The 24783-nt window shown below is 47.5% G+C and overlaps 4 protein-coding genes across 4 annotated transcripts; 2 read left to right on the forward strand and 2 right to left on the reverse strand.

The window, feature by feature from the left end:
* Nucleotides 1–3970: 3970 nt before the first annotated feature.
* Nucleotides 3971–6126, forward strand: dlk2 (delta-like 2 homolog; the record flags this gene model as incomplete). Its single annotated transcript, XM_083897482.1, has 5 exons — nt 3971–3986; nt 4168–4225; nt 4935–5065; nt 5160–5304; nt 5391–6126. 5 exons carry the CDS (start codon nt 3971–3973, stop codon nt 6124–6126), a joined length of 1086 nt encoding a protein of 361 aa, XP_083753608.1.
* Nucleotides 6127–6769: 643 nt separating this feature from the next.
* lrrc73 (leucine rich repeat containing 73) lies at nt 6770–9150 on the reverse strand (the record flags this gene model as incomplete). The annotated part of the gene is made up of 6 exons (XM_083897587.1): nt 6770–6840; nt 7719–7962; nt 8045–8145; nt 8443–8565; nt 8640–8800; nt 8879–9150. 6 exons carry the CDS (start codon nt 9148–9150, stop codon nt 6770–6772), a joined length of 972 nt encoding a protein of 323 aa, XP_083753713.1.
* Nucleotides 9151–11432: 2282 nt separating this feature from the next.
* mea1 (male-enhanced antigen 1) lies at nt 11433–14678 on the forward strand (the record flags this gene model as incomplete). Its single annotated transcript, XM_083897588.1, has 4 exons — nt 11433–11534; nt 13057–13409; nt 14282–14390; nt 14485–14678. The coding sequence occupies exons 2-4, from the start codon at nt 13074–13076 to the stop codon at nt 14676–14678; spliced, it is 639 nt and encodes a 212-aa protein (XP_083753714.1). The 5' UTR covers nt 11433–11534; nt 13057–13073.
* Nucleotides 14679–14697: 19 nt separating this feature from the next.
* Nucleotides 14698–24436, reverse strand: ppp2r5d (protein phosphatase 2, regulatory subunit B', delta). Its single transcript, XM_083897581.1, has 17 exons — nt 24322–24436; nt 22802–22945; nt 21803–21980; nt 21511–21710; nt 21300–21410; nt 21119–21211; nt 20891–21021; nt 20049–20108; nt 19737–19845; nt 19591–19644; nt 19255–19425; nt 18343–18470; nt 18153–18254; nt 17989–18061; nt 17789–17836; nt 17586–17696; nt 14698–16785 (listed from the first exon to the last, which is right to left on the reverse strand). Exons 1-17 carry the CDS (start codon nt 24346–24348, stop codon nt 16651–16653), a joined length of 1875 nt encoding a protein of 624 aa, XP_083753707.1. The 5' UTR covers nt 24349–24436; the 3' UTR covers nt 14698–16650.
* Between the last annotated feature and the right edge of the window lie 347 nt (nt 24437–24783).

A 24783-nucleotide genomic window follows, 5' to 3' on the forward strand; every position in this document is an offset into this window, starting at 1 on the left:
ATTAGCATTCATCCACATTCATCCACTCATTCATTAAATTCATCCACTCATCCATTCATCAAAATTCATCCACATTCATCCACATTCCTGATCCTATTCTGATTTTTCGCTCTTGTTTGTTTTAAATGTATGACATAAATAATGGTGACCTTTGACATCTTCATCATCATCATCATCATCTTCATCATCATCATCACTGTTGTTGACAGTGTGAAAAATGACTGACTGTGTTTATGAGTTTAATCAACACATGATTCTCTACTGAACTGTGTGTGTGTGTGTGTGTGTGTGGGTGTGTGCGTGTGTAGAGAGAGAGTGTGTGTGTGTGTGTGTGCGTGTAGAGATTGAGTGTGTGTGTGTGTTTAAATTGAGCAGCAGCAGCAGACGACATCAGAGCGACAGAGAAGCAGCAGCAGAAGCTGAAGGTAAAGACTTTCTCTCACTTTTCACAGAAAAGTCAACAAGAGTGTCATTAAATATATATAATATATGTATGTAGATATATATCTACATACATATATTATATATACTCTTAGTTAATTGTCAATTACTTTTTTATAAACTTAACAAAAGACTGTTGTGAAGAATCACTGGTTAAATAATAAGAAAACACTTTGTTACATTTACTTCAATAATTCATTATTTCTATCATTATTGTTTGTTTATTTTGATTGAATTTATTTTATTTATGTTTTACTCGTGTGACGCTGTGATGTCACAAACATTTCTGTGACGTCGTAAACGTAAACATTTCAACAGTGTGTAAAGAACAAGTCTGTAAATACCAGTCCTTCAAAATAAAAGCTCAGGGACACACTGCACGTCCAAATCTGGAGATAGGACACACACACACACACACACACACACACACACACTGGCTAAGAACAACTGTGCTAACTTGCAGGTAGCTGAGCTAGCTGGCTAAAGGTGGTGTTAGCTGTTGTAGGAGGAGCTAATGTCGTCACATGATCGTGTGATTTTTGGGATTATTTAGCACATGAATTAGATGGTAACGAGTGTTAGCTAGGTTTTTTTTTTCCAGAGAACACTTTTTCACTGAATGTAGCAAAGTGATCGCAATATTTCCTTCGCCTCATTTTGCTCTTGTCGGCCATGACGACTGGAGAGTAAACAACTCGGCTAACTTTGCGTAAACAAAGCAGCTAACTTTTTGCGTAAACAAAGCAGCTAACTTTGCGTAAACAACACGGCTAACTGTGCGTGAACAACATGGCTAACCTTACGTAAACAGCGCGGCTAACTGTGCGTAAACAACGCAGCTAACTGTGCGTAAAACAACATGGCTAAATTTGCGTAAACAACGCAGCTAACTGTACGAGACATTTGTCTACATATGCGTTTAAAACATATGTTTTGGTCGGATTGGGGCGCCACCAAGTGGTGAGACCTGAGTCACATGACACACCTTTGTCAGAGTGTGTGTGTGTGTGTCATAAACACTGACCTTGTCAGGACCAGTCGTCCTTATAGAGACAAAAACCTGGTCCTAATGAGGCAGAAGCTCAGTTCTGAGGAACTGGTTAAGTTTAGGATTGTGGTTAAGGTTAAGGTAAAGGTTAGTGTTGGTTATTAACTGGTAATAGTTCAGGTTAGTAAGTAGTGTGTGTGTGTGTGTGTGTGTGTACAGGTTTTTGGTGCCTCTTGAGGACTTCTTCTGTCAGTCCTCATCCACGGGGACCTGGTCTTAATAAGGCAGACCTCTGTGTTTGAGGCTAAGGTCAAAGGTCAAGTGTTGGTTTAGACTGACTGTCTCACTTAATGGAAGTCAACGCGTGTCCTAACAAGGAGAGCTGTGCAAACACGTGTGTGTGCGTATGTATGAATGGGTACAAGTTAAAGCAATAAATTAGCCACCTGTTGCTATCCTTTCACACACACACACACACACACACACACACACACACACACACACACACACACACACACACACACACACACACTAATCCAGGCATGTCAGTTCCTGTCTGTCCGTCGCTGTAAGATGTGGAGAATGATCGTGGAGGTTGTTTTGTGCTGTCGTCTGTCAGCAGAACGAGATCAGGAGGACAGAGGGAAGCAGGAAGAGGAGACGAGGACAGGAGACGAGGACAGGAAGGAGACGAGGACAGGAAGGAGACGAGGACAGGAAGGAGACGAGGACAGGAGACGTGTCCACATGGAGACGTGAGACACGAGAAGACGAGCAGAAACCTGCAGACGCAGAGCGAGTGAACACAAACTCCAGCAGGTACAAACAGGAAGCTGGAAACACGCCAGGTCACATGACTGCTCACAGTCTGTTAGCTTAGCTTAGCTTAGCATAGCTTAGCACACAGACTGGAAACTGAGGGAAACCTTTGGTTAAGCTTAGCACACAGACTGGAAGCATGCAAAAGTTGTTAGCTTAGCTTAACACAGCCAGGTGAAATGGTTAGCTTAGCTTAAAACAGACTGAACATATGCACACATTGTTAGCTTAGCTTAACACAGCCTGGTGAAACTGTTAGCTTGGCTTAGCTTAGTATAGCTTAGCACACAGACTGGAAACTGAGAGAAACCTTTGGTTTAGCTTAGCACACAGACTGGAAGCATGCAAAAGTTGTTAGCTTAGCTTAACACAGCCAGGTGAAATGGTTAGCTTAACTTAAAACAGACTGGAAACATGTAGTACATGTTAGCTGAGCTTAACACAGACTGGATGCCTGGAGAAACTGTTAGCTTAGCTTAACACAGCCTGGTGAAACGGTTAGATTGGCTTAAAACAGACTGGAAACATGCAGAAATTGTTAGCTTCGCTTAACACAGCCAGGTGAAAGGGTTAGCTTTGCTTAAAAGAGACTGGAAAAATGCATACAATGTTAGCTGATCTTAACACAGACTGGAAGCCTGGGGAAACTGTTAGCTTAGCTTAAAACAGACAGGAAATATGCAGAAAATGTTAGCTTAGCTTAACACAGACTGGAAATATGCATAATATAACTTAGCAGCACTGGGAAATAAGAAGGGGAACTAACAAGACTGAAAGCAAATAGATACAGTTAGCTTAGCTTAGCTTAGCACACAGACTTGAAGTAGGTGGAAACTATGAGCCTAGCTTAGCACAAGGACTGAAAAAAGAGTTTATTTATATTTTCACCCATATAGAAGCTGGGTGAAATGGTTAGCTTAGCTTAGCAGGGTCCTGTGTTGTGAAAAGCTCCGCCCACAAATCAGACTGGAGGAGAGGATGACGGACACGTGCTGACGCGTCAAACGTCCTCCATCAAAGACTCAGAATCCGTCAGCTGATCAGGTTTCACTGAGATCTGAGGTCAGTTTGACCTCAGTGAAGCTAAACTGCACCGTGGTGACACAGGCGGCTCCTGCTGGTCTGGTCTGGTCTGGTCTGGGTCTGGGTCTGGGTCTGGGTCTGGTCTGGTCTGGTCTGGTTCTGGTCCAGATCTTTGAGGATGTGGTTCCAGATAATGGAGTTTATTCAGACTCATGACTCTCCTCTCTGTTCCAGGTCGTTTAATCTTCAGCCTCCATCATGTTTGTGGGCGTTGCCGTCGTCGCCGCCCTCGCCGTCCTCGTAGCTCCGCCCTGCTCAGCTGAAGGTTGGTCCTCTTTCCTCACAGGATCAAACACTGATGAGGACGTTTGTCGTCGTTATTTACGTGAATAAACTCCATTGTTTCGCGTTTCTTTTACGTGGATATTTCATTCTCGCCATCATAAACAAACGCTCCTCCTCAGTGACTCCGCCCCCTCCTGAGTGTGCTAAGATTAGCATTTAGCTCCTCCCACCTGCAGTCATGTGACACCTGAGTCAAAGAGATTCATCTTTTGTTTTCTTTAAACAATCCGGCTTCATTTCAGACGCCACTCGAGCGAGGTCACAGGTCAAAGGTCAGGGTGTGTGTGTGTGTGTGTGTGTGTGTGTGTGTGTGTGTCGTTCACAGCTGTCTGTCTCTGGCCACGTGTCGCGGCGATGCTGGAGGTCAAAGGTCAGACTGTCTGCTGCTAATGTCCCTCCAGAGACACTGAAGTGTCCAGACAGCTGTGTGTGTGTGTGCGCGTGTGTGTGTCTGTGTGCGTGGGTGCGTGTGTATGTGTGTGTCCAACAGAAACAAAACATGGACCAGGATTCTGACGTGTGTGTGTGTGTGTGTTCTCTTCTTCTTTTAGAATCTGACTGTAGATGTGACGTCAGCAACAGTCGCTGTGACGAGACAGGAGTGTGTCGGTGAGTGTGTGACATCTGTGTGTGTGTGTGTGTGACATCTGTGTGTGTGTGTGTGAGACATCTGTGTGTGAGACATCTGTGTGTGTGTGTGTGCGTGAGACATCTGTGTGTGTGTGAGACATCTGTGTGTGTGTGTGTGTGACATCTGTGTGTGTGTTTGTGAGACATCTGTGTGTGTGTGTGTGTGTGTGAGACATCTGTGTGTGTGTGTGTGAGACATCTGTGTGTGTGTGTGAGTGTGAAACATCTGTGTGTGTGTGTGTGTGTGTGTGTGAGACATCTGTGTGTGTGTGTGCGACATCTGTGTGTGTGTCCTAACAGTGTGTGTGTATAACGTGTGTATGTGTGTGTGAGACATCAGTGTGTGTCCGAACAGTGTGTGTGTGTCCTAACATTGTGTGTGTGAGTGTGTGTGTGTGTGTGACATCTGTGTGTGTGTGTGCGTGTCATCTGTGTGTGTGTCCTAACAGTTTGTGTGTGTGTGTGACATCTGTGTGTGCGTGTGCATGTCATCTGTGTGTGTGTCCTAACAGTTTGTGTGTGTGTGTGACATCTGTGTGTGTGTGTGTCCTAACAGTGTGTGTGTGTGTGTGACATCTGTGTGTGTGTGTGCGTGTCATCTGTGTGTGTGTCCTAACAGTTTGTGTGAGTGTGTGACATCTGTGTGTGTGTGTTTGTCCTAACAGTGTGTGTGTCCCTCTGTCTCCAGATGTGACCCTGGTTGGGACGGTGACCTCTGTGACCTCTGCGTCCTGATGCCCGGATGCGTCCATGGCTCGTGTCAACAGCCGTGGCAGTGCAGCTGTGACGCGGGGTGGGCGGGGCGTTTCTGCGACAAAGGTATGACCTCTAATCTGACCTCTAATCTGACCTCTGATCTGACCTCTGATCTGACCTCTGACCCCGTGTGTGTAACGTTGTTGTGTTCGCTCAGATTTGTCCGTGTGCTCGCGTCTGCGTCCGTGTCAGAACGGAGCTTCCTGCGTGACGGAGGACAGCGGCGAGTACGCCTGTCTCTGCCCCGACGGTTTCCACGGACGCCACTGTCAGCTGAGGGCGGGGCCGTGTCATCAGAGGAGGTGTGGCCACGTCCTTCTGCCGCGAAAACGCGCACAGACAGGGGGCGCTGTTCCCGTCCTCACGTCTCTTCCTCCCTTGTTTCCAGGTCTCCGTGTAAAAATGGCGGCCTGTGCGAAGACGCCGACGGTTTCGCGGCGGCGCTGACGTGTCGCTGTCTGGCCGGCTTCGCGGGACCGCGCTGCGAGACCGACGTGGACGACTGTCTCATGACGCCGTGCGGGAACGGCGCCACCTGCGTGGACGGCGTGAACCGCTTCTCGTGCGCGTGTCCGGACGGCTTCACCGGACGCTTCTGCACCGTCAACACGGACGACTGCGTGAGTCGGCCGTGTCTGAACGGAGGCCGCTGCCTGGACCGCGCCGGGGGATTCCACTGCGTCTGCGCGCCCGGATACGCCGGCGCCACCTGTGACACGCCCCTCAACCGCCACGACGGATGGGAGGGAGGAGGAGGAGGCGGAGTCAGACACCACCTGACCACAGCGGAGAAGAACTACAGGACGAGCGGTAACGGCAGTCGCCACGACGACCGGCTCTTCAGGGTGACGGTGAGCGAGCGCGCCGCCGCCTCCGGTTTGTCGGACGCCGAGCTCGCGGCGGTGCTGGTGCTGGCGGCGCTGACGCTGGCCGCCGTGGCGCTGACCGCCGCCGTCATACTGCAGGGTCACCGCCGGGACTGCGGCCGCGCCCCCTGCTGGAGGTCGCGGCCAACAGCGGCGCAGAAAAGATGGCGAGCGCGGCGGGACGAGGCGGAGCGTCCAATCAGCTTCCTGAACGCCGCCGAGCCAGAGAAGAAGAAACTGAACACGGAGGTCGTGTAGAGAGAGATTCTCCCATGATGCATCTGCTGGTGATGAACACTGAAACCGTGACATCATCGGCGTCTGTGATGTCATTTCCTTCTGGACTAATGTGGCCACGCCTCCGATTGGGACGTTACTATGACGACCACGATGTCATCATCTGGTGCGATGACATCACCGACGTTGTGATTATTGATTAAAGTGAATCGTCTGTGATCATGTGACCATGTGACTCGTTGTAAACAGTTTTATTGACAAACAAACAAACAAAGATACATTCATCAGACACAGGCTACGCCGTCTGGTCAGGCTCCGCCCACCAGCTCTAATTACCCTCCGATTGGTGAATGTCAGTGAGGACACGCCCACCTGCGAGGAGTAATGAATCAGCTGACCTGCTGTTATGATGATAAGGATGTGGGCGGGGCCTGTGGGCGGGGCCTGTGGGCGGGGCCTGAGCAAACAGCAGAGCTGTCCTTAAGTCACTTGTGAGTTGAGGTTTTTTTTCAGGTGCTACAACAAACCGTGCAGAAGCTCGTGATTGGCTGCTCGTGATCATGTGACCAGTGAAGAGACACGTTTAAATAAAGCAATAAATAAAAATCAATCAAATTTAAATTCTGTGGAAAAGAGGGAGTGGCTGTGTGAGGAGGAGGAGGGGTCACATCTCAGTCTCAGCCAATAAGCTCTCACCTAGACATGACGTCAGCATGAGTGTCTGAGGGGCGGAGTCTGTAGAGTCAAAGAACAACAACAACAACGTTTAGAGGTCCGTGTTTGTTGTTTACACCAATCCACAAACAAACAAACAAACATGTGAGTCTGCTCTGGTCTCACTGTCGCTGTTAGCTTAGCTTAGCTTAGCATAAACCCTAACCCAGACACAACAAACACACTGTGATGTTTATGGAGATTTTAGCAAAGAGAGCTCCCCTCTTTATGCTAAGCTAAGCTAAGCTAACCTGCTCTTGACGCTGTTCCATGTCTTTATGCTAAGCTAAGATAGCTCAGTCTTTTCCCAGTTTCCAGCCTTCATGCTAAGCTAAGCTACCCTGCTCTTGTCGCTGTTCCCTGTCTTTATGCTAAGCTAAGATAGCTCAGTCTTTTCCCAGTTTCCAGCCTTCATGCTAAGCTAAGCTACCCTGCTCTTGTCGCTGTTCCCTGTCTTTATGCTAAGCTAAGATAGCTCAGTCTTTTCCCAGTTCCCAGTCTTCATGCTAAGCTAAGCTACCCTGTTGTTCTTAGGAGACAGACTTCAGGGGATAGTCTTTAGAGGACAGTCTTTAGAGGACAGACTTTAGAGGACAGTCTTTAGAGGACAGACTATAAAGGACAGACTTTAGAGGACAGACATTAGAGGACAGTCTTTAGAGGACAGTCTTTAGAGGACAGTCTTTAGAGGACAGTCTTCAGAGGACAGACTTTAGAGGACAATCCTATGACGATGTCCTCAGAGGACAGTCTTTAGAGGACAGTTTTTAAAGGACAGACTTTTAAGGGAGGATTGAGAGGACATACTTTAGAGGACAGTCTTTAGAGGACATACTTTAGAGGACAGAGAGGACAGTCTTTTAGGACAGAATGGGGACAGGGGAGTGTTCAGCCCTTACTGCTGTGTGGTAGCCAGGTTGGGGGCTGGTACTTGTCACTGATTGGTTGGTACTTGTCTCTGATTGGCACCAGGACACTCCTGGAGGCGGGGCCTGTGCGGAGGGGCGGGGCTTCTCTGTCGTCCTCCTCCCCTTCAGACAGCAGGTCACAGATCTGCTGCTGCAGCTCGGGACTGATGTTGTTTTCCGCCAGAACCAGAACCCGCAGACTGGTCGGGAAGTTCTCCACCATGTCCAGGAAGACCTGTGTAGAGACAGACGTGGCTCAGTGTCTCCTCCCACTGGACAAACAAAAAACAGCAGGAGGAGCGAGAGGATCGGTCTACCTGTGCTGACTGGTTGGACAGTCCGGTTCCTTCCAGGTCCAACACCTCCAGGGTTCTGCTGGAAGCCACTGCAACGGCCAACATCCCAGCAATCTGGTCGCCTAGAGACAGAACCAGCACCACCATCAGTGCTAAGCTACACTCGACTGCTTTATGCTATGCTATGATAGCCTACTATTATCTCTTTTTGTAGTTTTTATGCTAAGCTACGTTAGCATGCGGTTCTCTCCTACCAATCTTTAGTCTAATATTTTCCTACAAGTTAGATAAGCTAGCTTGCTGCTCTTCCAATTTATTGCTATTGACCCCGTTTCCTAGAATGAAGCTAAGCTAAACTAGTCCGGTCTTGATTAGGCTGACCTAGCTTAACATCAGAATCATCAGAACCGTGTTCTCACCCAGCGGGTTGTAGTCCAGGTTGAGAACTCTGAGCTGGGAACTGTGAGCCACAGCGATGCTGAGTCGAGACCAACCTTTGAAACTGATTCCTGGGTTAGCACTTAGCGTTAGCTCCCTGAGACCTGCGCAGAATGGTAACATGTTAGCATGTTCAGATATCATGTCGTTGCCATGACCAACATACGGGAAGCGTTACCTGATTTTGCTCCATCGGGGGGCAGCATCCCACAGATGAGAGCCAACGCCTCGTCTCCTAGCATGCAGTCTCCCAGGTCCAGACTCACCAGAGCCGGGTGTGTCGACAGCGCCGCGTTCAGGGTCACCAGACCTGCGTCCAGCAGGGGGCAGCCATGGAGACTGGAGGTGGAGAGACAAAATCAACCTGTGGTCCAGGTACTGACAGCCAATGAGAAGAGAGGCTACAGGAGTACTCACAACAGGGTCTGCAGGGATCGGTTGTTCTTCAGGGCGTCGGCCAGCTGACGAGTCCGGTTGATGCAGGACACGACGCCCAGGTTCAGGTTGAGCTGAGCGAGCGAGTGCGACTCTGCAACGCTGCGGCAGACGCGTCCAAAGTCGCGGTCAGAAAGCTGACAGCCGCGAACCGAGAGCAGCCGCACGCCGTCCTCCTTCAGACTCTCGCAGATGTCCTGGACCTCGGCCGCAGACAGCATCTCCCCTGTGATCTGGATGGAGGCAGGCAGCATCCTCACCGGGAAACCAGGGGCGGTAGGACTCTGGGAGTCCTGGGACTGCAGGAAGTGCTCGGACACTGGGAGCGTTAGGACTCTGGGTTCACTTGGATGCTGGGAGTCCCAGGACCTCTGGACCTCAGGACCTCTGGGAGTCTCAGGACCTCAGGACCTCTGGGAGTCCCAGAACCTCAGGACCTCTGGGAGTCTCAGGACCTCCGGGAGTCTCAGGACCTCCGGGAGTCTCAGGACCTCTGGACCTCTGGGAGTCTCAGGACCTCTGGGAGTCTCAGGACCTCTGGGAGTCTCAGGACCTCTGAACCTCTGGACCTCTGGACCTCAGGATCTCAGGATCTCAGGATCTCAGGACCTCAAGACCTCTGGGAGTCTCAGGACCTCTGAACCTCTGGGAGTCTCAGGACCTCAGAATCTCAGGACCTCTGGGAGTCTCAGGACCTCTGGACTTCTGGGAGTCTCAGGACCTCTGGGAGTCTCAGGACCTCTGAACCTCTTGACCTCTGGGAGTCTCAGGACCTCTGGACCTCAGGATCTCAGGACCTCTGGGAGTCTCAGGACCTCTGAACCTCTGGGAGTCTCAGGACCTTTGAACCTCTGGGAGTCTCAGGACCTCTGGGAGTCTCAGGACCTCAGGATCTCTGGACCTCAAGACCTCTGGGAGTCTCTGAACCTCTGGACCTCTGGGAGTCTCAGGACCTCTGGACCTCTGAACCTCTGGACCTCTGGGAGTTTCAGGACCTCTGAACCTCTAGGAGTTTCAGGACATCAGGATCTCAGGACCTCAAGACCTCTAGGAGTCTCAGGACCTCTGAACCTCTAGGAGTCCTGGGACAGCAGGGAGCACCAGACTCTGAGACAGAAACAGGAAGCAGATGTTGTGACCTCTAATGGAGGAAAAGTGGAACTGCACTGAACAAATGATGGATGTGTGATCGACACATGAAACAATAAACAGACAGGAAATTAGTTATTGATCGAGGATCTCAGAGATCAATAGATCAGGACTTACTGATAATCAATGCGATTCATTCATTTTTCATAAATATAAATACATTTCAGAAAAAACACAAACAACAACAAACAAAAAAATTGATCAATCAAAAGTATCGACGATAAATAAACTGATCCTTTAACATCGACTCAAACCTGATAAATGATCGATCAGCTCACGCGCGGAGGCTCGGTACTCTCACAGGCTGACGTCATCACCCGCTGCTCCGGTGTCTCTGATGTAGCCGCAGGGCACGCGCCGCCTCTGAATCGATGGACATCAGAACCGATCGATTCTATCGATGAGGTTTTGTCGGAGGACCGAGGCCGGGCTGAGGCGTCCGTGTGTCGGGCGCGCGGAGCTCGTGAGTCCCGGTGTGTTTCTGCAGGTGACCGTTACTATGAGACCCACAGAGCGGACACGCAGACAGGAGGTCTCACTCTGAGCCGTTTACCGAACACGGCGACGACACGGCCAACGGTGACGTCATAACGCGTTCGAACGAAAATCCGCAAAAAAAAGGAAAACATTCACGTTGTAATAATAAAGGCGATAAAAATGACGTCATATTTAAATAACCTGCAATAATTCTTATTCCTCTCTGGGGTTTAACGGCAGCTTGTATCCATGGTGTCGCATTACTGCCACCTTCTGGAGTTAGAAGAGTACTACACCACACAGTCCCCCTACACCTGCAACAATGTTTTAATATTAATATAAGATCAAACTAATTAACACTGACTTTGAATAAATGTAACTTTTTTTACTCGACATAATAATAAATAAATAAAATATTTATTCATGTTTGATTCATCCGTTCATCTTCTACCACATGAGTTTTATTTTCTCCCGTAAAACAAGCAGAGTGACACATCCTCATCTATAGAAGATCTCTGCTTCTGTGACGTCACGCGCCACTAAGCCTCGCCAAATCCTCTTCGGTGAGTGACGTCATGGAGAGAAATTAAAAAGGAGAGAGTGATCAGTCAATGATATCGATTATTGATCAGATTTCTTAAAAACAATAGTTTCCTCTGGCGCCACCTGCTGCTCAGAGTGTTTCATGTGATTATTCTCTTCATATCTAATCTGAATTATAATCTGTTGACACGTGACACATGAGAACGTTGATAAAACAAACAAAATAAACATATTTTAATGTTATTCCAAAGCGGCTGCTTTTTCCTGTTTTGTTCTTCATCTACGTTGTTAATAAAGTTGTACTATTTAAAAAGCGTGTGACGTAGGTTTGTTGCGGCGTCCCGTCATACCCGGAAGTATCTGATCAGTAGCTGCAAGCGCAGCTAGCAGCGGCTAACAGCTAACACCCGGAGCTCCGAGCAGCGACAGCGGGACAGAGGGACAGCGGGACAGCGGGACAGAGTCACTGGTGAGTCCGTGAACGCATCACTCACCCGCGCCTTTGTTACTGTGTCGGAGAATAGCAGCAGCCGCTAGCTGTTAGCTGTTATCAGCTAGCTGTTAGCTGTTAGCGGCTCCAGGTGTTCACCGCGTCACCGTCACTTTTCATCCCTTCCCGCAGACTGTGGCGCGCGGACAGGTGAGTGACAGACGTGCGGAGACGTCAGTGTATTAGCATGTTAGCTGTTAGCTGTTAGCCAGTGTTTAGTGACCTTTGTGCTTTAAACCAGGTCCAGATCTATTTAAAAACCACATCCAGAGACCTAGTCCAGCTGTCTTTGAAGACTTGGTCCACATCTATGTTTAGTCCACATTCAGGTCTCTGTGAAGTTCCGGTTCAGATTTATGTGGAGTCCAAGTCTCTATGTAGACCAGGAACAGGTCTCTGTGTAGTCCAGGTCCAGGTCTCTGTGTAGTCCAGGTCCAAGTCTCTGTGTAGACCAGGTCTCTGTGTAGTCCAGGTTTCTGTGTAGACTATGTCCTGGTCTCTGTGTAGTCTAGGTCCAGGTCTCTGTGTAGACCCGGTCCAGGTCTCTATGTAGACCAGGTCCAGGTCTCTGTGTAGATCAGGTCTCTATGTAGTCCAGGTCTCTGTGTAGTCCAGGTCCAGGTCTCTGTGTAGATCAGGTCTCTATGTAGTCCAGGTCTCTGTGTAGATCAGGTCTCTATGTAGTCCAGGTCTCTATGTAGTCCAGGTCTCTGTGTAGATCAGGTCTCTATGTAGTCCAGGTCTCTGTGTAGTCCAGGTCCAGGTCTCTATGTAGACCAGGTCCAGGTCTCTGTGTAGTCCAGGTCTCTGTGTAGTCCAGGTCTCTATGTAGTCCAGGTCCAGGTCTCTGTGTCTAGTCCAGGTCCAGGTTTCTATGTAGACCCGGTCCAGGTCTCTGTGTAGTCCAGGTCTCTGTGTAGTCCAGGTCTCTATGTAGTCCAGGTCCAGGTCTCTGTGTCTAGTCCAGGTCCAGGTTTCTATGTAGATCAGGTCTCTATGTAGTCCAGGTCTCTGTGTAGATCAGGTCTCTATGTAGTCCAGGTCTCTATGTAGTCCAGGTCTCTGTGTAGATCAGGTCTCTATGTAGTCCAGGTCTCTGTGTAGTCCAGGTCCAGGTCTCTATGTAGACCAGGTCCAGGTCTCTGTGTAGTCCAGGTCTCTGTGTAGTCCAGGTCTCTATGTAGTCCAGGTCCAGGTCTCTGTGTCTAGTCCAGGTCCAGGTTTCTATGTAGACCCGGTCCAGGTCTCTGTGTAGTCCAGGTCTCTATGTAGACCAGGTCCAAGTCTCTCTGGAGATAGATGTCCATGTTCTCAGGTGTTTCTGTGGGCGGAGCCGGTCTTTGTTTCCATGGTAACCGTAGAAACTCAAGGACACAAAATGGCCGCCTCACCTGTACTAAATATAAAAAAGTGATTTTTAAACTTTATTCAGATTCTGAATTCACTGAGATTTATGTAAATGTATTCGTTTTAATCGCTATTTTAAACTCCGCCCCCTCAGGCTCTGTGTATCCGTGGATGGAAGTGTGCAGCGCCACCATGGGACCAGAGAGAGTGTTACCGAGCTCCGAGGACGAGCTGGGAGAGGAGGAGCGTCCGGCTGACGGAGCCACGCCGCCGCCACCAGCAGGGGGCGCCGCGTGGAGTGGGGGAGAGGGAGGGGGTGAGGAGGAGGAGGGGGAGGAAGAGGAGAACAGTGGGGGGTATTATTACCAACCTCTGAACCAGGAACCTGAAGGAGACACGGCCAATGAGGACAGAGGGGCGGAGCTAGATGAAGAAGAGGAGGAGCAGCAGGAGAGGGAGGCGGAGCCATCACATGTTCAACAGGTGCAGGTGCAGCAAAGGATCGAGGTGAGTCATCCTACTGCAGTACTACATGTAATACTGCAGTACTACACATACTCCAGATACTACATGTACAACAAATATTACAATACCATAGTTGTATAAATATACATGTATGACAAACACATATACCTGAACAAGAGAAACGTTAGTACTACAGATACTACATACACTACTAATACTACAGACTTGTGTACTACAAATACACATAAGTACCACATATACTATACTACAATACCATAGTACTACAAATAATCCAGATACTACACAGACTACAAACAGCAGCAGTACTACATGTACATGTAAATACGACATCACTACGACAAATACTGCGTGACATGGAGCAGTACGACGGGTACTGCAGTACTAAAATACTACACATCCAGACACTACATGTACAACAAATATTACAATACCATAGATGTATAAATACTACATACACTACTAATACTACAGACTCGTGTACTGCAAATACACAGCAATACCACATATACTATACTACAATACCATAGTACTACAAATAATCCAGATACTACACAGACTAAAAACAGCAGCAGTACTACATGTAAATACTACAAATACTGTGTGACATGGAGCAGTACGACTGATACTGCAGTACTACTGATACTGCAACTCCTCCGGATGATACAAATACTGCATATGAATGACATATTGCAATACAACATATTAAGACAGATATTATAGTACTACAGTTCAGGTATAAGTACTTCATGTAGTATACTGCAGTATTACGTTTTAGAGATGCAATTGCTCCAGTGAAAGTATTTGTGAGTAAACGCTGCGTTCACTGTCAGGTCAATAATCTGAAAGTAAACAGGAAGTGTGGTCATGTGACCTGTGTCTCACCTGTGTGTCAGGTGATGGGCCTGCACCTTCCTGAAGCTCCGCCTCCCGACAGCGACGAGGAGGACGACCCCGAGGGGGCGGCGGCTCTGAGGAGTCGAGCGTCCATCCCCATGGACGCAGGTGAGTGCCGTTCGCCGTCTTTGTTTCAATAAAGTTTTCACACACACACACACAACATACTCTTCGTGATTACATCACTTCCTGTCGTCCGCAGACCACGTGGAGCTGGTGAAAAGGACGATGGCGGCCATTGCGCTGCCGACTCTGGGCGTGCCGGCGTGGGCGCGCGAGATCTCTGACGATCAGTGGAAGGACATGGTGGAGAACACGCTGCAGAGTCGCCAGAGCGCCGCCGACGCCGTCGGGATCGGGCTCCGCCGCAGCAACAGCAACAACAACGGACCCTGAACACACCGCGGCCACTTCACTGACGCCAACAGAAACCTGCTGAGTCATTGTTTTTTTCATTCTCAACAAACAAGACGACAAACGTGTAAACAAGACGACAAACCGATGTAAACAAGATGACAAATGTAAACAGATGTAAACAAGACGACAAACAGATGTAAACAAATGTGTAAACAGATATAAACAAACGTGTAAACAAGACGAAAACAGATGTAAACAAACATAAACAAGACAACGAACAGATGTAAACAAGACAAACGGATGTAAACAAACGTGTAAAGACGACAAACAGATGTAAACAAACGTGTAAACAAGATGACAAATAGATGTCATCAAACGTAAACAAGACGACAAACAGATGTAAACAAGACGACAAATGTAAACAGACGTAAACAAGGCGATGAACAGATGTAAACAAATGTGTAAACAAACGTAAACAGATATAAACGAACGTGTAAACAAGACAACAACAAGTAGACAAATGTGTAAATAAAGGACAGACGGGACAAACTTAAACACACACAACAACAAATGTGTAAAATGACGAGGAAAACGTGTAAATAAACAAGTTGACAAACTTTTTTTATAACAATGCAGTGAACGAGTAAACAGGTAAACAACAATAAGAATAAACGTCAGTTAAGAAATGCTCGCAGGAGATTTACTGTTTCATGTAAACACACTTTATTTTGAAAGTGACATCAAATGGAGGCTTTTATTTTGGTGGGAACTTCCTGGAGCCCCTGAGACGACATAATAGTGTGTTTGTTTGTTTTTTTATAATAAACATTGTCACATTCCGCCTTTGATGACACGTCGTTACTGTTTCCTTTGTAAATGTGTGACAGAGACGGAGTTGAACTGTTCACTTCCTGTCTCTTCACTTCACTTCCTGTGTACAGACTGGTCATGTGACCCTGTGATTTAATAAAACACCTATAAACATGATTTGTCTTCAGCCTGCAGTGTGTGTGTTTAACCAGCAGGGGGCAGACTCATTCTGTCCAGCAATGAAAGTGGCGGGGCTTCCCACAGACGGCTAATCTCCGAAGGACACGCCCACATGAGGAAAACGATGGGCACAAGGGGGCGCGGTCTTCGGTTGTACATAGTTAAAAAGTAGGACCGCCTACTTTTTAATGATTGATCACGCACCAAGGTCAGACAGGTCAAAGGTCACAGGAAGTCAAAATTTTGAGATAAATTATCAATCAGCTCATGGTTTAACCACGCTTTTATTTTGACAGGACGTTTCTCCAGTCACATGATCGGTGATTTAAATGTTACATTTTCATTGGTTCAGCGTCTGACGTGTGGGCGGGGTTTAGATTGATTGAGTGGAGCTGCGCCCTCTAGTGTCAGAGGAGAAACATTGAACTACAGGCCTCAGATCTGAGTCCAGACCCAGGTTTGACCTTTGACCTGGAGCTACCAAACCACACTGACGCAGATCTGCGCTCTCATTGGTCCAAACGTAAATAAACGTAAATAAAGTCTCCTCCAGGATTCTCTGGAAGCTGATTGGACGTCTACATTCACCATGTCTCCTCATTGTCTTCGTCAGTCGGTCTTGGCTCCGCCTCTCGTTCCAGGCTGACAGATATGGGGGGGGTGGGGTGGGGGCGGGGCTTGTGGAGAGAAGCTGCTTTCATTCCCTCAGTGGAACCACCTCCAGGTTCTGTTGACTGTTTCCATGGCAACACAGATGTCACGTGAGCGTCCTCCTCCTCTTGACTCCGCCCCCTCGCCGAGCAGAAACAACAGCAGAACGGCGGTGGCGACGCGTTCAGGGACCCGATGAACTTCAGGCAAACAGCAGCGGGCGTGGGGGGCGGAGCTTCCACAGTGTTCTCGTCATCGGCTTTTTGCCCTGATCTGACCCCAGACCAGGTTCACCGCACCTTTGACTTCCTCTCCACAGTAACGGACAGGAGGGGGGCGGGCTCAGGCTCAGAGGGACCGCCTCCCCCGGTCAGAGAGCCTCCTGATTGGCTGTCAGGTATTCCTCTGCTCTCTTGTGAGCCTCCAGAGCTTTGATGGTGTAAACGTCCTGAGGTAACTCTGACTTTCTCCTCGTCAGGACTTTGTCCTTCAGGTCCTTCACACCCTGACACACAAACACACAATCAACTACACACGCAACACACACTCACTCACTGTGCTGAGAGAGGTACGTCACTTTAAGTGTGTGTGTGTGTGTGTGTGTGTGTGTGTGAATGTGAGTGTAAGTGTTCTTGTACTTGCGCCATACTGAGGACCAGTGAGGGTTTTTAACCAACAAACTGAGGACATTTTTACGGAGTGAGGACATTTTGGTCGGTCCTCCCTTTGTTTTCATTGAAATCACTTCCTTAGGTTGCTAAAAAATGCTATATTCAATTTGTCAAAAAAAAAAAAAAAATTCAAATTTTGGACGACATAGTATATAGTATGTCTTTTTTTTGTCAAATTTTGGACCAAACATGTTACGTCAATTTTTTAAAAAAAATTTTGACCAAACATTTTGGGTCCAATTTTTTTTTTTCAAATGTTGGACCAAAAATTGTGCATAAATTTTTTTTCCAAATTTTTGACCAAACATTTTGGGTCCAATTTCTTTTTTCAAATTTTGTACCAAAAATTTTGCATTAATTTTTTTTTCAAATTTTGTACCAACAATTTTGGGTCCAATTTTTTTTTTTTTAATTTTGGACCAAAAATTTTGGATGACAGTATGGTATAACGTTTTTGTCAAATTTTGGGTAATTTTTTTTTCAAATTTTGGACCAAACATTTTGGGTCAAATTTTAGTAGATGTCATATAGATATTTGTAATTGTGTTAATTTATATAGTGGAAATGCTGGTCCTCGCTTTGTCAGCAACCCAGTCCTCAGTATGCAGCGTGTGAGTGTGTGTGTGTGTGTTACCGGTGAGGCTTCAGTCTCCACAGTTTTCTTCAGCAGTTGAATATCTTCAGCTGTTGGAGTCTCTGTTTCCATCGAGTACACAACTACAGAACTGTCACTGTACAACAGGTACTACACACACACACACACACACACAAACACACACACACACAGTCATAAATAACCTCTGACTCATCATTTAATCAAAGTGTGACAAGTCTCACCTCGTCTTGTGGGTGGAGTCCAGGGCGGAGGGGGTGGAGCTTATTTTTCTGCAAGGACAAATGATATTAGACAGGAAGTCAGGTGAGGACACAAAGGTGAGGACACAGAGGTGAGGACAGACACAGAGGTGAGGACACAGAGGTGAGGACAGACACAGAGGTGAGGACACAGAGGACACAGAGGTGAGGACAGTTGTCACCTGTGGATTGTGTTGAGCCAGGTCTTCTATCTTATTCCAGATTTCCTCTCTCTCTTTCAGTTTGTATTTTTCTCTACAAGAATAAACAACAACAATGAACAACAGTGGTCAGTAGGGGGCGCTGAGGTGTAGATGGATGATTGACAGGTGTGTGTGTCTCTTACTTCTGTTTCTCAGCCTTGTAATGCTGCGTACAGTCGTCAAACAGCTTCTGATTCATCTCCATAAACAGTTTCAGAGCGTTATAGATCAGACCATGGATCGTCCTGGACATGGACGACATCATCATCATCACAATCATCATCATCATCATCATCACAATCATCATTGTGTGTGTGTGTGTGTGTGTGTTACTTGTTCCAGTGGCTCTTAGAGTTCTTGTACAGAGCAGGAAACATGATTGGTAGAATCTTTGCTGCGTTGTCACTGATCAAACTCATGATGTACTCGTTGTTCCAGTAATACAGAGCTCTCTCTGCCACCTGTGACACATGATGACATCATTATTATCATCATCATCATCATCATCATCATCATTATTATTATCATTATCATCAACATCATTAACATCATCATCATTATTATCATCAACATCATCATTATCATCATTAACATCATCTTCATCATTATTATCATCATCTTCATCATTATTATCATTATTATCATCATCATTAACATTATCATCATCAGTGGTTGTGCTGTGGTTGTGTTGTGGTTGTGTTGTGGTTGTGCTGTGGTTGTGTTGTGGTTGTATTGTGCTGTGGTTGTGTTGTGGTTGTGTTGTGGTTGTGCTGTGGTTGTGTTGTGGTTGTATTGTGCTGTGGTTGTGTTGTGGTTGTGTTGTGGTTGTGCTGTGGTTGTGTTGTGGTTGTGCTGTGGTTGTGTTGTGGTTGTATTGTGCTGTGGTTGTGTTGTGTAGTGGTTGTGCTGTGGTAGTGTTGTGGTTGTGTTGTGGTTGTGTTGTGGTTGTGGGTTGTATAGTGGTTGTGTTGTGCTGTGGTTGTGGGTTGTGTAGTAGTTGTGTTGTGGTTGCGTAGTGGTTGTGCTGTGGTTGTGTTGTGGTTGTGTAGTGGTTGTGTTGTGCTGTGGTTGTGGGTTGTGTAGTGGTTGTGTTGTGGTTGCGTAGTGGTTGTGCTGTGGTTGTGTTGTGGTTGTGTTGTGCTGTGGTTGTGGGTTGTGTTGTGGTTGCGTAGTGGTTGTGCTGTGGTTGTGTTGTGGTTGTGGTTGTGTTGTGGTTGTGTTGTGGTTGTGTTGTGGTTGTGTTACCTGGAAGTGTGGACTGGACACACACTTGGCCAGTTGTCTGAAAAGTGTCTCCTGGACTTTGATGAACTCTGAGGGTTCTATGACGTCGAGGATCTCCTCCAGCTCGTTCAGGAACATCACCTCCTTTGGGCTGTGAGTCTTTGGCCAGAACTTCAACAGACCAATGATCACCTGCACAGGGTCAAAGGTCAGACCTGGCCACACCAAGAAGACACCAGGCCTTCTTTTGGGCTTTTATTTTGTAGAGATCCACAACTGAGTTTCCATGGAAACAACAACTTTTATTTTTATTTAATTTGACAGCGTTGTCATGGAAACAGAAGAGATGAGACTCACCGGCTCAGTCAGACTGCTGTCCTTCTCCAGGAACTGGACCACACAGTACGCTAGCTGAAGAAGCACACATGCTAACGTTAGAGTGAGTGAGTGAGTGAGTGAGTGTGTGAGTGAGTGAGTGAGTGAGTGAGTGAGTGACCTCTGACCTGAGGGTGGTAGACGCTCAGAGACTTGACTTTGTGAAGCGGCAGAAGAACTCTGATCAGAAACATCTTGTGTTCTTCTTTGAGAGGGAGAGCGAAGCCGTTGATTATACTGAGAGGAAGACATTAGCAGCTACGTTAGCAGCTACGTTAGCCACTCGTTTCACTGCTTTAATAACCTGCTAACACATGCTAACACCCTCCAATGTCTGCTAAAACACTTTTTCCACACACACAGGTAAAAAAATTAAATAAAACAAAATACAGATAACCTGCTAACTGACCGGTGTGTGTGTGTGTGTGTGTGTGTGTTACCTCCCCAGTATCTCCAGCAGCTCAGCGATGCCGTTGTGATGCTCAGTTTCATAAATAAACCTGAAAAACAACAGAAACACAGTCATGATACAACGACTTATGAAGAGTCACATGTGAGGTCACGCTGTTACGAAGTCACGCGTGAGGTCGCGCTGTCATGAAGTCACACGTGAGGTTGCACTATTATGAAAAGTCACGTATGAGTCTGCGCTGTTTCGAAGTCACGCGTGAAGTCGCACTGTTACGAATATCACACGTGAGGTCGCGCTGTTCCGAAATGTCACGTGTGAGTTTGCGATGTTACGAAGTCACGCGTGAGGTTGTGCTGTTACGAAGTCACATGTGAGGTTGCGCTATTACGAAGTCACGCGTGAGGTCGCGCTTTTATGGAATGTCACCGTTGAGTTTGCGCTGTTACGAAGTCACACGTGAGGTTATGCTGTTACGAAGTCACATGTGAGGTTGCACTGTTATGAAGTCATGCGTGAGGTCGCGCTATTGTGAAATGTCACGTGTGAGTTCGCGATGTTGCGAAGTCACCAATGAGTTTGCGCTGTTACGAAGTCACGCGCAAGGTTGCGCTGTTACAAAGTCACGCGTGAGGTTGCGCTGTTACGAAGTCACGCGTGAGGTTGTGCTGTTACGAAGTCACGCGTGAGGTCGCGCTGTCACGGAATGTCACTGATGAGTTTGCGCTGTTACGAAGTCACGCGTGAGTTTGTGCTGTTACGAAGTCAAGCGTGAGTTTGTGCTGTTACGAAGTCCCGCGTGAGGTCGCGATGTTACGAAGTCCCGCGTGAGGTTGCGGTCTCGTTGTTACAGAGTGTCATGCGTCTCCCGACCTATAGAAGATGTTGTTGATCTGGCGGCGGATGTACGCTCGCAGTCCGAGGAACTTTCCGTAGATTCTGTGGAGGATGGTCTTCAGGAAGTCTCTCTCTCTGGGATCTTCACTGTCAAAGAGGTCGAGCAACTGAAGAGAGAGAGAGAGAGAGAGAGAGAGAGAGAGAGAGAGTGAGTGACAGTCGGGTGAAAACTCTTCTGTGATTGGTCGATGTTCTCGCTCTTACCGACATGACAAACTTCTGGTCGATGTATTTTTTGGCGACGTTTGGCTGAAAGTCTGGAGACTCCAGGAAGCGAAGGAAGAACTCGTACACGAGCTGAGGACACAAGGTCACAAGGTCACAAGGACACAAGGTCACAAGGAGACAAGGAGACCCAGTCATCAGCAGGTCATCTATGACTGACCTGCAGGTGAGGCCAGGCGGCCTCCAGCGTGGGCTCGTCCTCCTCAGGGTCAAACTCTGCTCCGGTCGGGTTTGAAGAAGGAGGAAGAGTCCGGAACAAGTTCACTGAGAACTGAACACACACACACACACACACACACACACACACACACACACAGTGTCATTGTCATGACCTTTGACCTCTCTCTCTCCCCTCCCCCCCTCCCTCTCACCATGTCCACGGCCTCGGGGTAAATGCACTCTGTCACCACGTCGCTGTTGTGCGTGATGTACTCGACCATCTCGTTAAGCCCCGCCCTCTTGACCTCCTTGTACTTGAGGTCGCTCAGAGGGTCGCTGACAAAGTCGAAGAGGACGCAGCACTGACGCAGCTTCTGGACGAAGAGCTCCTCCCTGTCCACGGGCGGTGCATCTGAGGGGGTTCAGTTAGAGGTTAGCATGAAGTTAGGTTGAGGTTAGCGGAGGTTAGCGGAGGTTAGCGGAGGTTAGCGGAGGTTAGCTCACCCTTTAGCGCGGGCAGCTTCTGCAGCTCTCGGTTCTTGGTGAGGCTGAAGCGTGACGAGCTTTGACGACGCTCCTTCTTCACCAGCTGAGGTCCTCCAGAGTATTTGATCTTATTGAGCTGAGTGGGAGGAGGCGTGCTGTTACTGGGACGTTTACTGCCGCTCTGCTGCTGCTGGGACTGAACACACACACACACACACACACACACACACACACACACACACACACACTGTGTTTAATGCATCCTGGGAGGTGTAGTATCTTTAATATTTAATCTGTGTGTGTGTATATTCCCTAGGGATGTGAATCTTTGGGTGACTCACGATTTGATTCAAAATCGATTCTCGATTCAAAAATGTATACAATGCATAGTGTGTTAAGGCAAATGATGGCATGAAAACAATAGAGTTTGTATAAGATAATGTGATAATGTGATCACACAAAGGCGAACTTAAGACAAAAGTTAAAGGCGCCAGTAGGTGGCATGATTTGCAGTCTGCAAAATATTTTTGTAATGCAAATATTTTGTCTGTACTGTTGTTGTTGGTGAGTTCAGTTTGTTATATGAACATTATTCCTGAGTCTCTGTGACATATTAGGAGGATTTTATGATTTATTACATAATGCACCTTTAACATTTATTCATTCAAAACAAATAAAAACGTACTTACTGTACAAAAAAATAACTTGCATGTATAAAAGCTTAGATGAGCTGCCCTTTTCTCCCAGAAGTGACAAAAATAAACTGTACACAAGTCACATAAACTGGCGTTTTGTGTGGTTTTTCAAAATAGAAACGTAAAAAATAAATAAGTAAATAAGAAAAAAAGTATTTGTGAAGTTAATGAATTTATGATTCAGAATCATGGATGATTAGAATCGCGATTCCTATGTGAATCGATTTATCCTCCCAACCCTAATATTCTCTCCACCCTGCAGATGTTTGTTTATTTATTGACCATGTGACACTGACCTGTGAGGTCACGTGAGGTCACTCACCTCGTCTGAGTTCTCCGCAGCAGCAGCAGCAGCAGCAGCAGCAGCAGCAGCAGCAGCAGCAGCAGCAGCAGCAGCAGCAGCAGCATCTTTCCCGCCGCTCGTGTTGCTGTTGCTCTTTGTCGATTTGGCAGATTTGTTCGTTTCCTGTTTGAACGAAAACAAGACTGTGACCACGGTGACTCGCCTGTGGGTGGAGCCACGGTGTGGAGGCGGGGCTACTGTTAAACAACGGATATTTACATTAGAAATTAGAAATAGTGCCGTGCAAAAGGTTTAGCGCGCGTGACGACTGACCGGAAAAAGACACAGGCACCGTTTAATGCAGCTCCGTTAGCTGCATTAGCGCCTTTTAGCACCAGTTAGCGTTAGCCTACAGTGGAACTGGAGCGGTCTGTTTATTATTAAAGGAAAAGAGCAGCGCTAACAAATAACCAGCGTACTATACTTATACTTACTATAGAGGCGCATTTTAACAATCAGGAGTCATGTAAACATGACGTGACGCGAGTCATTTTCCGGTCAGTCGTCATGGAAACGTGCCGTATTTTAACGTACGTTAACGTTGAGGCCGTTAAACGCCGTCGACAGCATTAGTTAGAAACAATCCACATTGACGATAAATATGGTCAAATTCTGCAATAACACAAAGGCATTTAATGAAGTGACTTCTTTTGAACATAATTTTATATTATAATAGGGTTCTTGCAGTCCTGCTCGAACCCTTATAATATCAGAAAAAAAACAACATAAAATCCGACATGATCCAGAAACATCGTAATAAACAATAAATAATAAAACGTAGCTACAACGTTTTTACTGTGTCTTCGTGTTTACGTTGCGTTTTAGCTAGCTGTAAAATGAGTCAGCACAAAAGTGATGTTAGCTTAAACGGCTACGCATTTTTTTATCAGACTGATATCGACATCGCTGGATACTCGACAGACGTGAACGTGATGTTTATTCACGCAATAGTTTCTCTTTTTGAAGAACAAACACTGACGAGCGCCACCTGCTGGTTTCACGCAGTGTTGTGGTTGGACGTGTTTTTTTTTTTGCCCAGCCTGGTCGTACGTCGTCATCAGTGTCGTAAAAGGATCAGCTGACATCATCACTCTCTGACGTCACTATCAGCCTCACTTGATTCAAGTTATTGCGTCACAGAATCACAAGTGAAGCGTTAACAGAGATGGAACATGGACCCGAACACCGGAGTGTCTGTCTGATGAATAATATAATATAATATAATATAATATAACATAACATAATATAATATAACTTAACATAATATGATATAATACAACAGCACCAGGCCGTTCACAGAGCAGCCGCCCCGCAGAGCTCACAGCCGGACTCCCGCAGACCGTAGGGTTACTGCGGTAAACCGTTAGCTTAGCCGTTCCTATGCTAACGGGGCCTGAGCTTGTTAGCATGTTAGCTCGCCGCCGCTCGGTCGTAAACATTCCGCGCTCATATCGACAGTCACAGCGGCTCACGCTGCTGTCGCGTCCCCGGCAGCTCACCTTCTCCTTCTTGGTTTTGTTCGGCATCTTTGCGGCGAGGCTGGCTGTGTTTCCACCGAGGCTCCGAGATGCTCTTCCCCGGGACTCAGACGCTGTCACTGTGCCCCCTGCGTCCGCTCCGGCCCCGAGTGATCTGATTGGCTGCTGCCGCGTGGATCTGCCTGACGACGAGCGCCAGGATTTTCCTGATTGGCGCGAGAGTTTGGTGGACGACGGAAGGGCGGGGCTACAGTCTTCCCCAGCAACAAACACCTGAGTCTGATGATGGGCAACATGGAGGACGGGGTTCCCGCCAACACGGTGAGGAGGAGGAGGAGGAACAGGAGGAGCAGGACCAGGAGGAGGAGCAGGAGGGGGAGGAAGAGGACTAGGAGGAGGAGCAGGAGGAGGAGGAGGGGGACCAGGAGGAGGAGCAGGAAGAGGAGGAGGAGCAGGAGGAGGAGGAGGACCAGGAGGAAGAGG

Source organism: Microchirus variegatus, assembly GCF_963457635.1.
Source record: "Microchirus variegatus genome assembly, chromosome: 11".
Lineage (NCBI taxonomy): Eukaryota > Metazoa > Chordata > Actinopteri > Pleuronectiformes > Soleidae > Microchirus > Microchirus variegatus.

Excerpts from the sequence above, each read along its gene's own strand:
- ppp2r5d (XM_083897581.1), bottom strand. The coding sequence starts at position 24,348 with ATGCCGAACAAAACCAAGAAGGAGAAG. Across the intron at positions 21,711-21,802 it reads GAAGCTGCCCGCGCTAAAGG|ATGCACCGCCCGTGGACAGG; the intron begins GTGAGCTAACCT and ends GAACCCCCTCAG. Across the intron at positions 18,471-19,254 it reads TGTCCAGTCCACACTTCCAG|GTGGCAGAGAGAGCTCTGTA; the intron begins GTAACACAACCA and ends CATGTGTCACAG.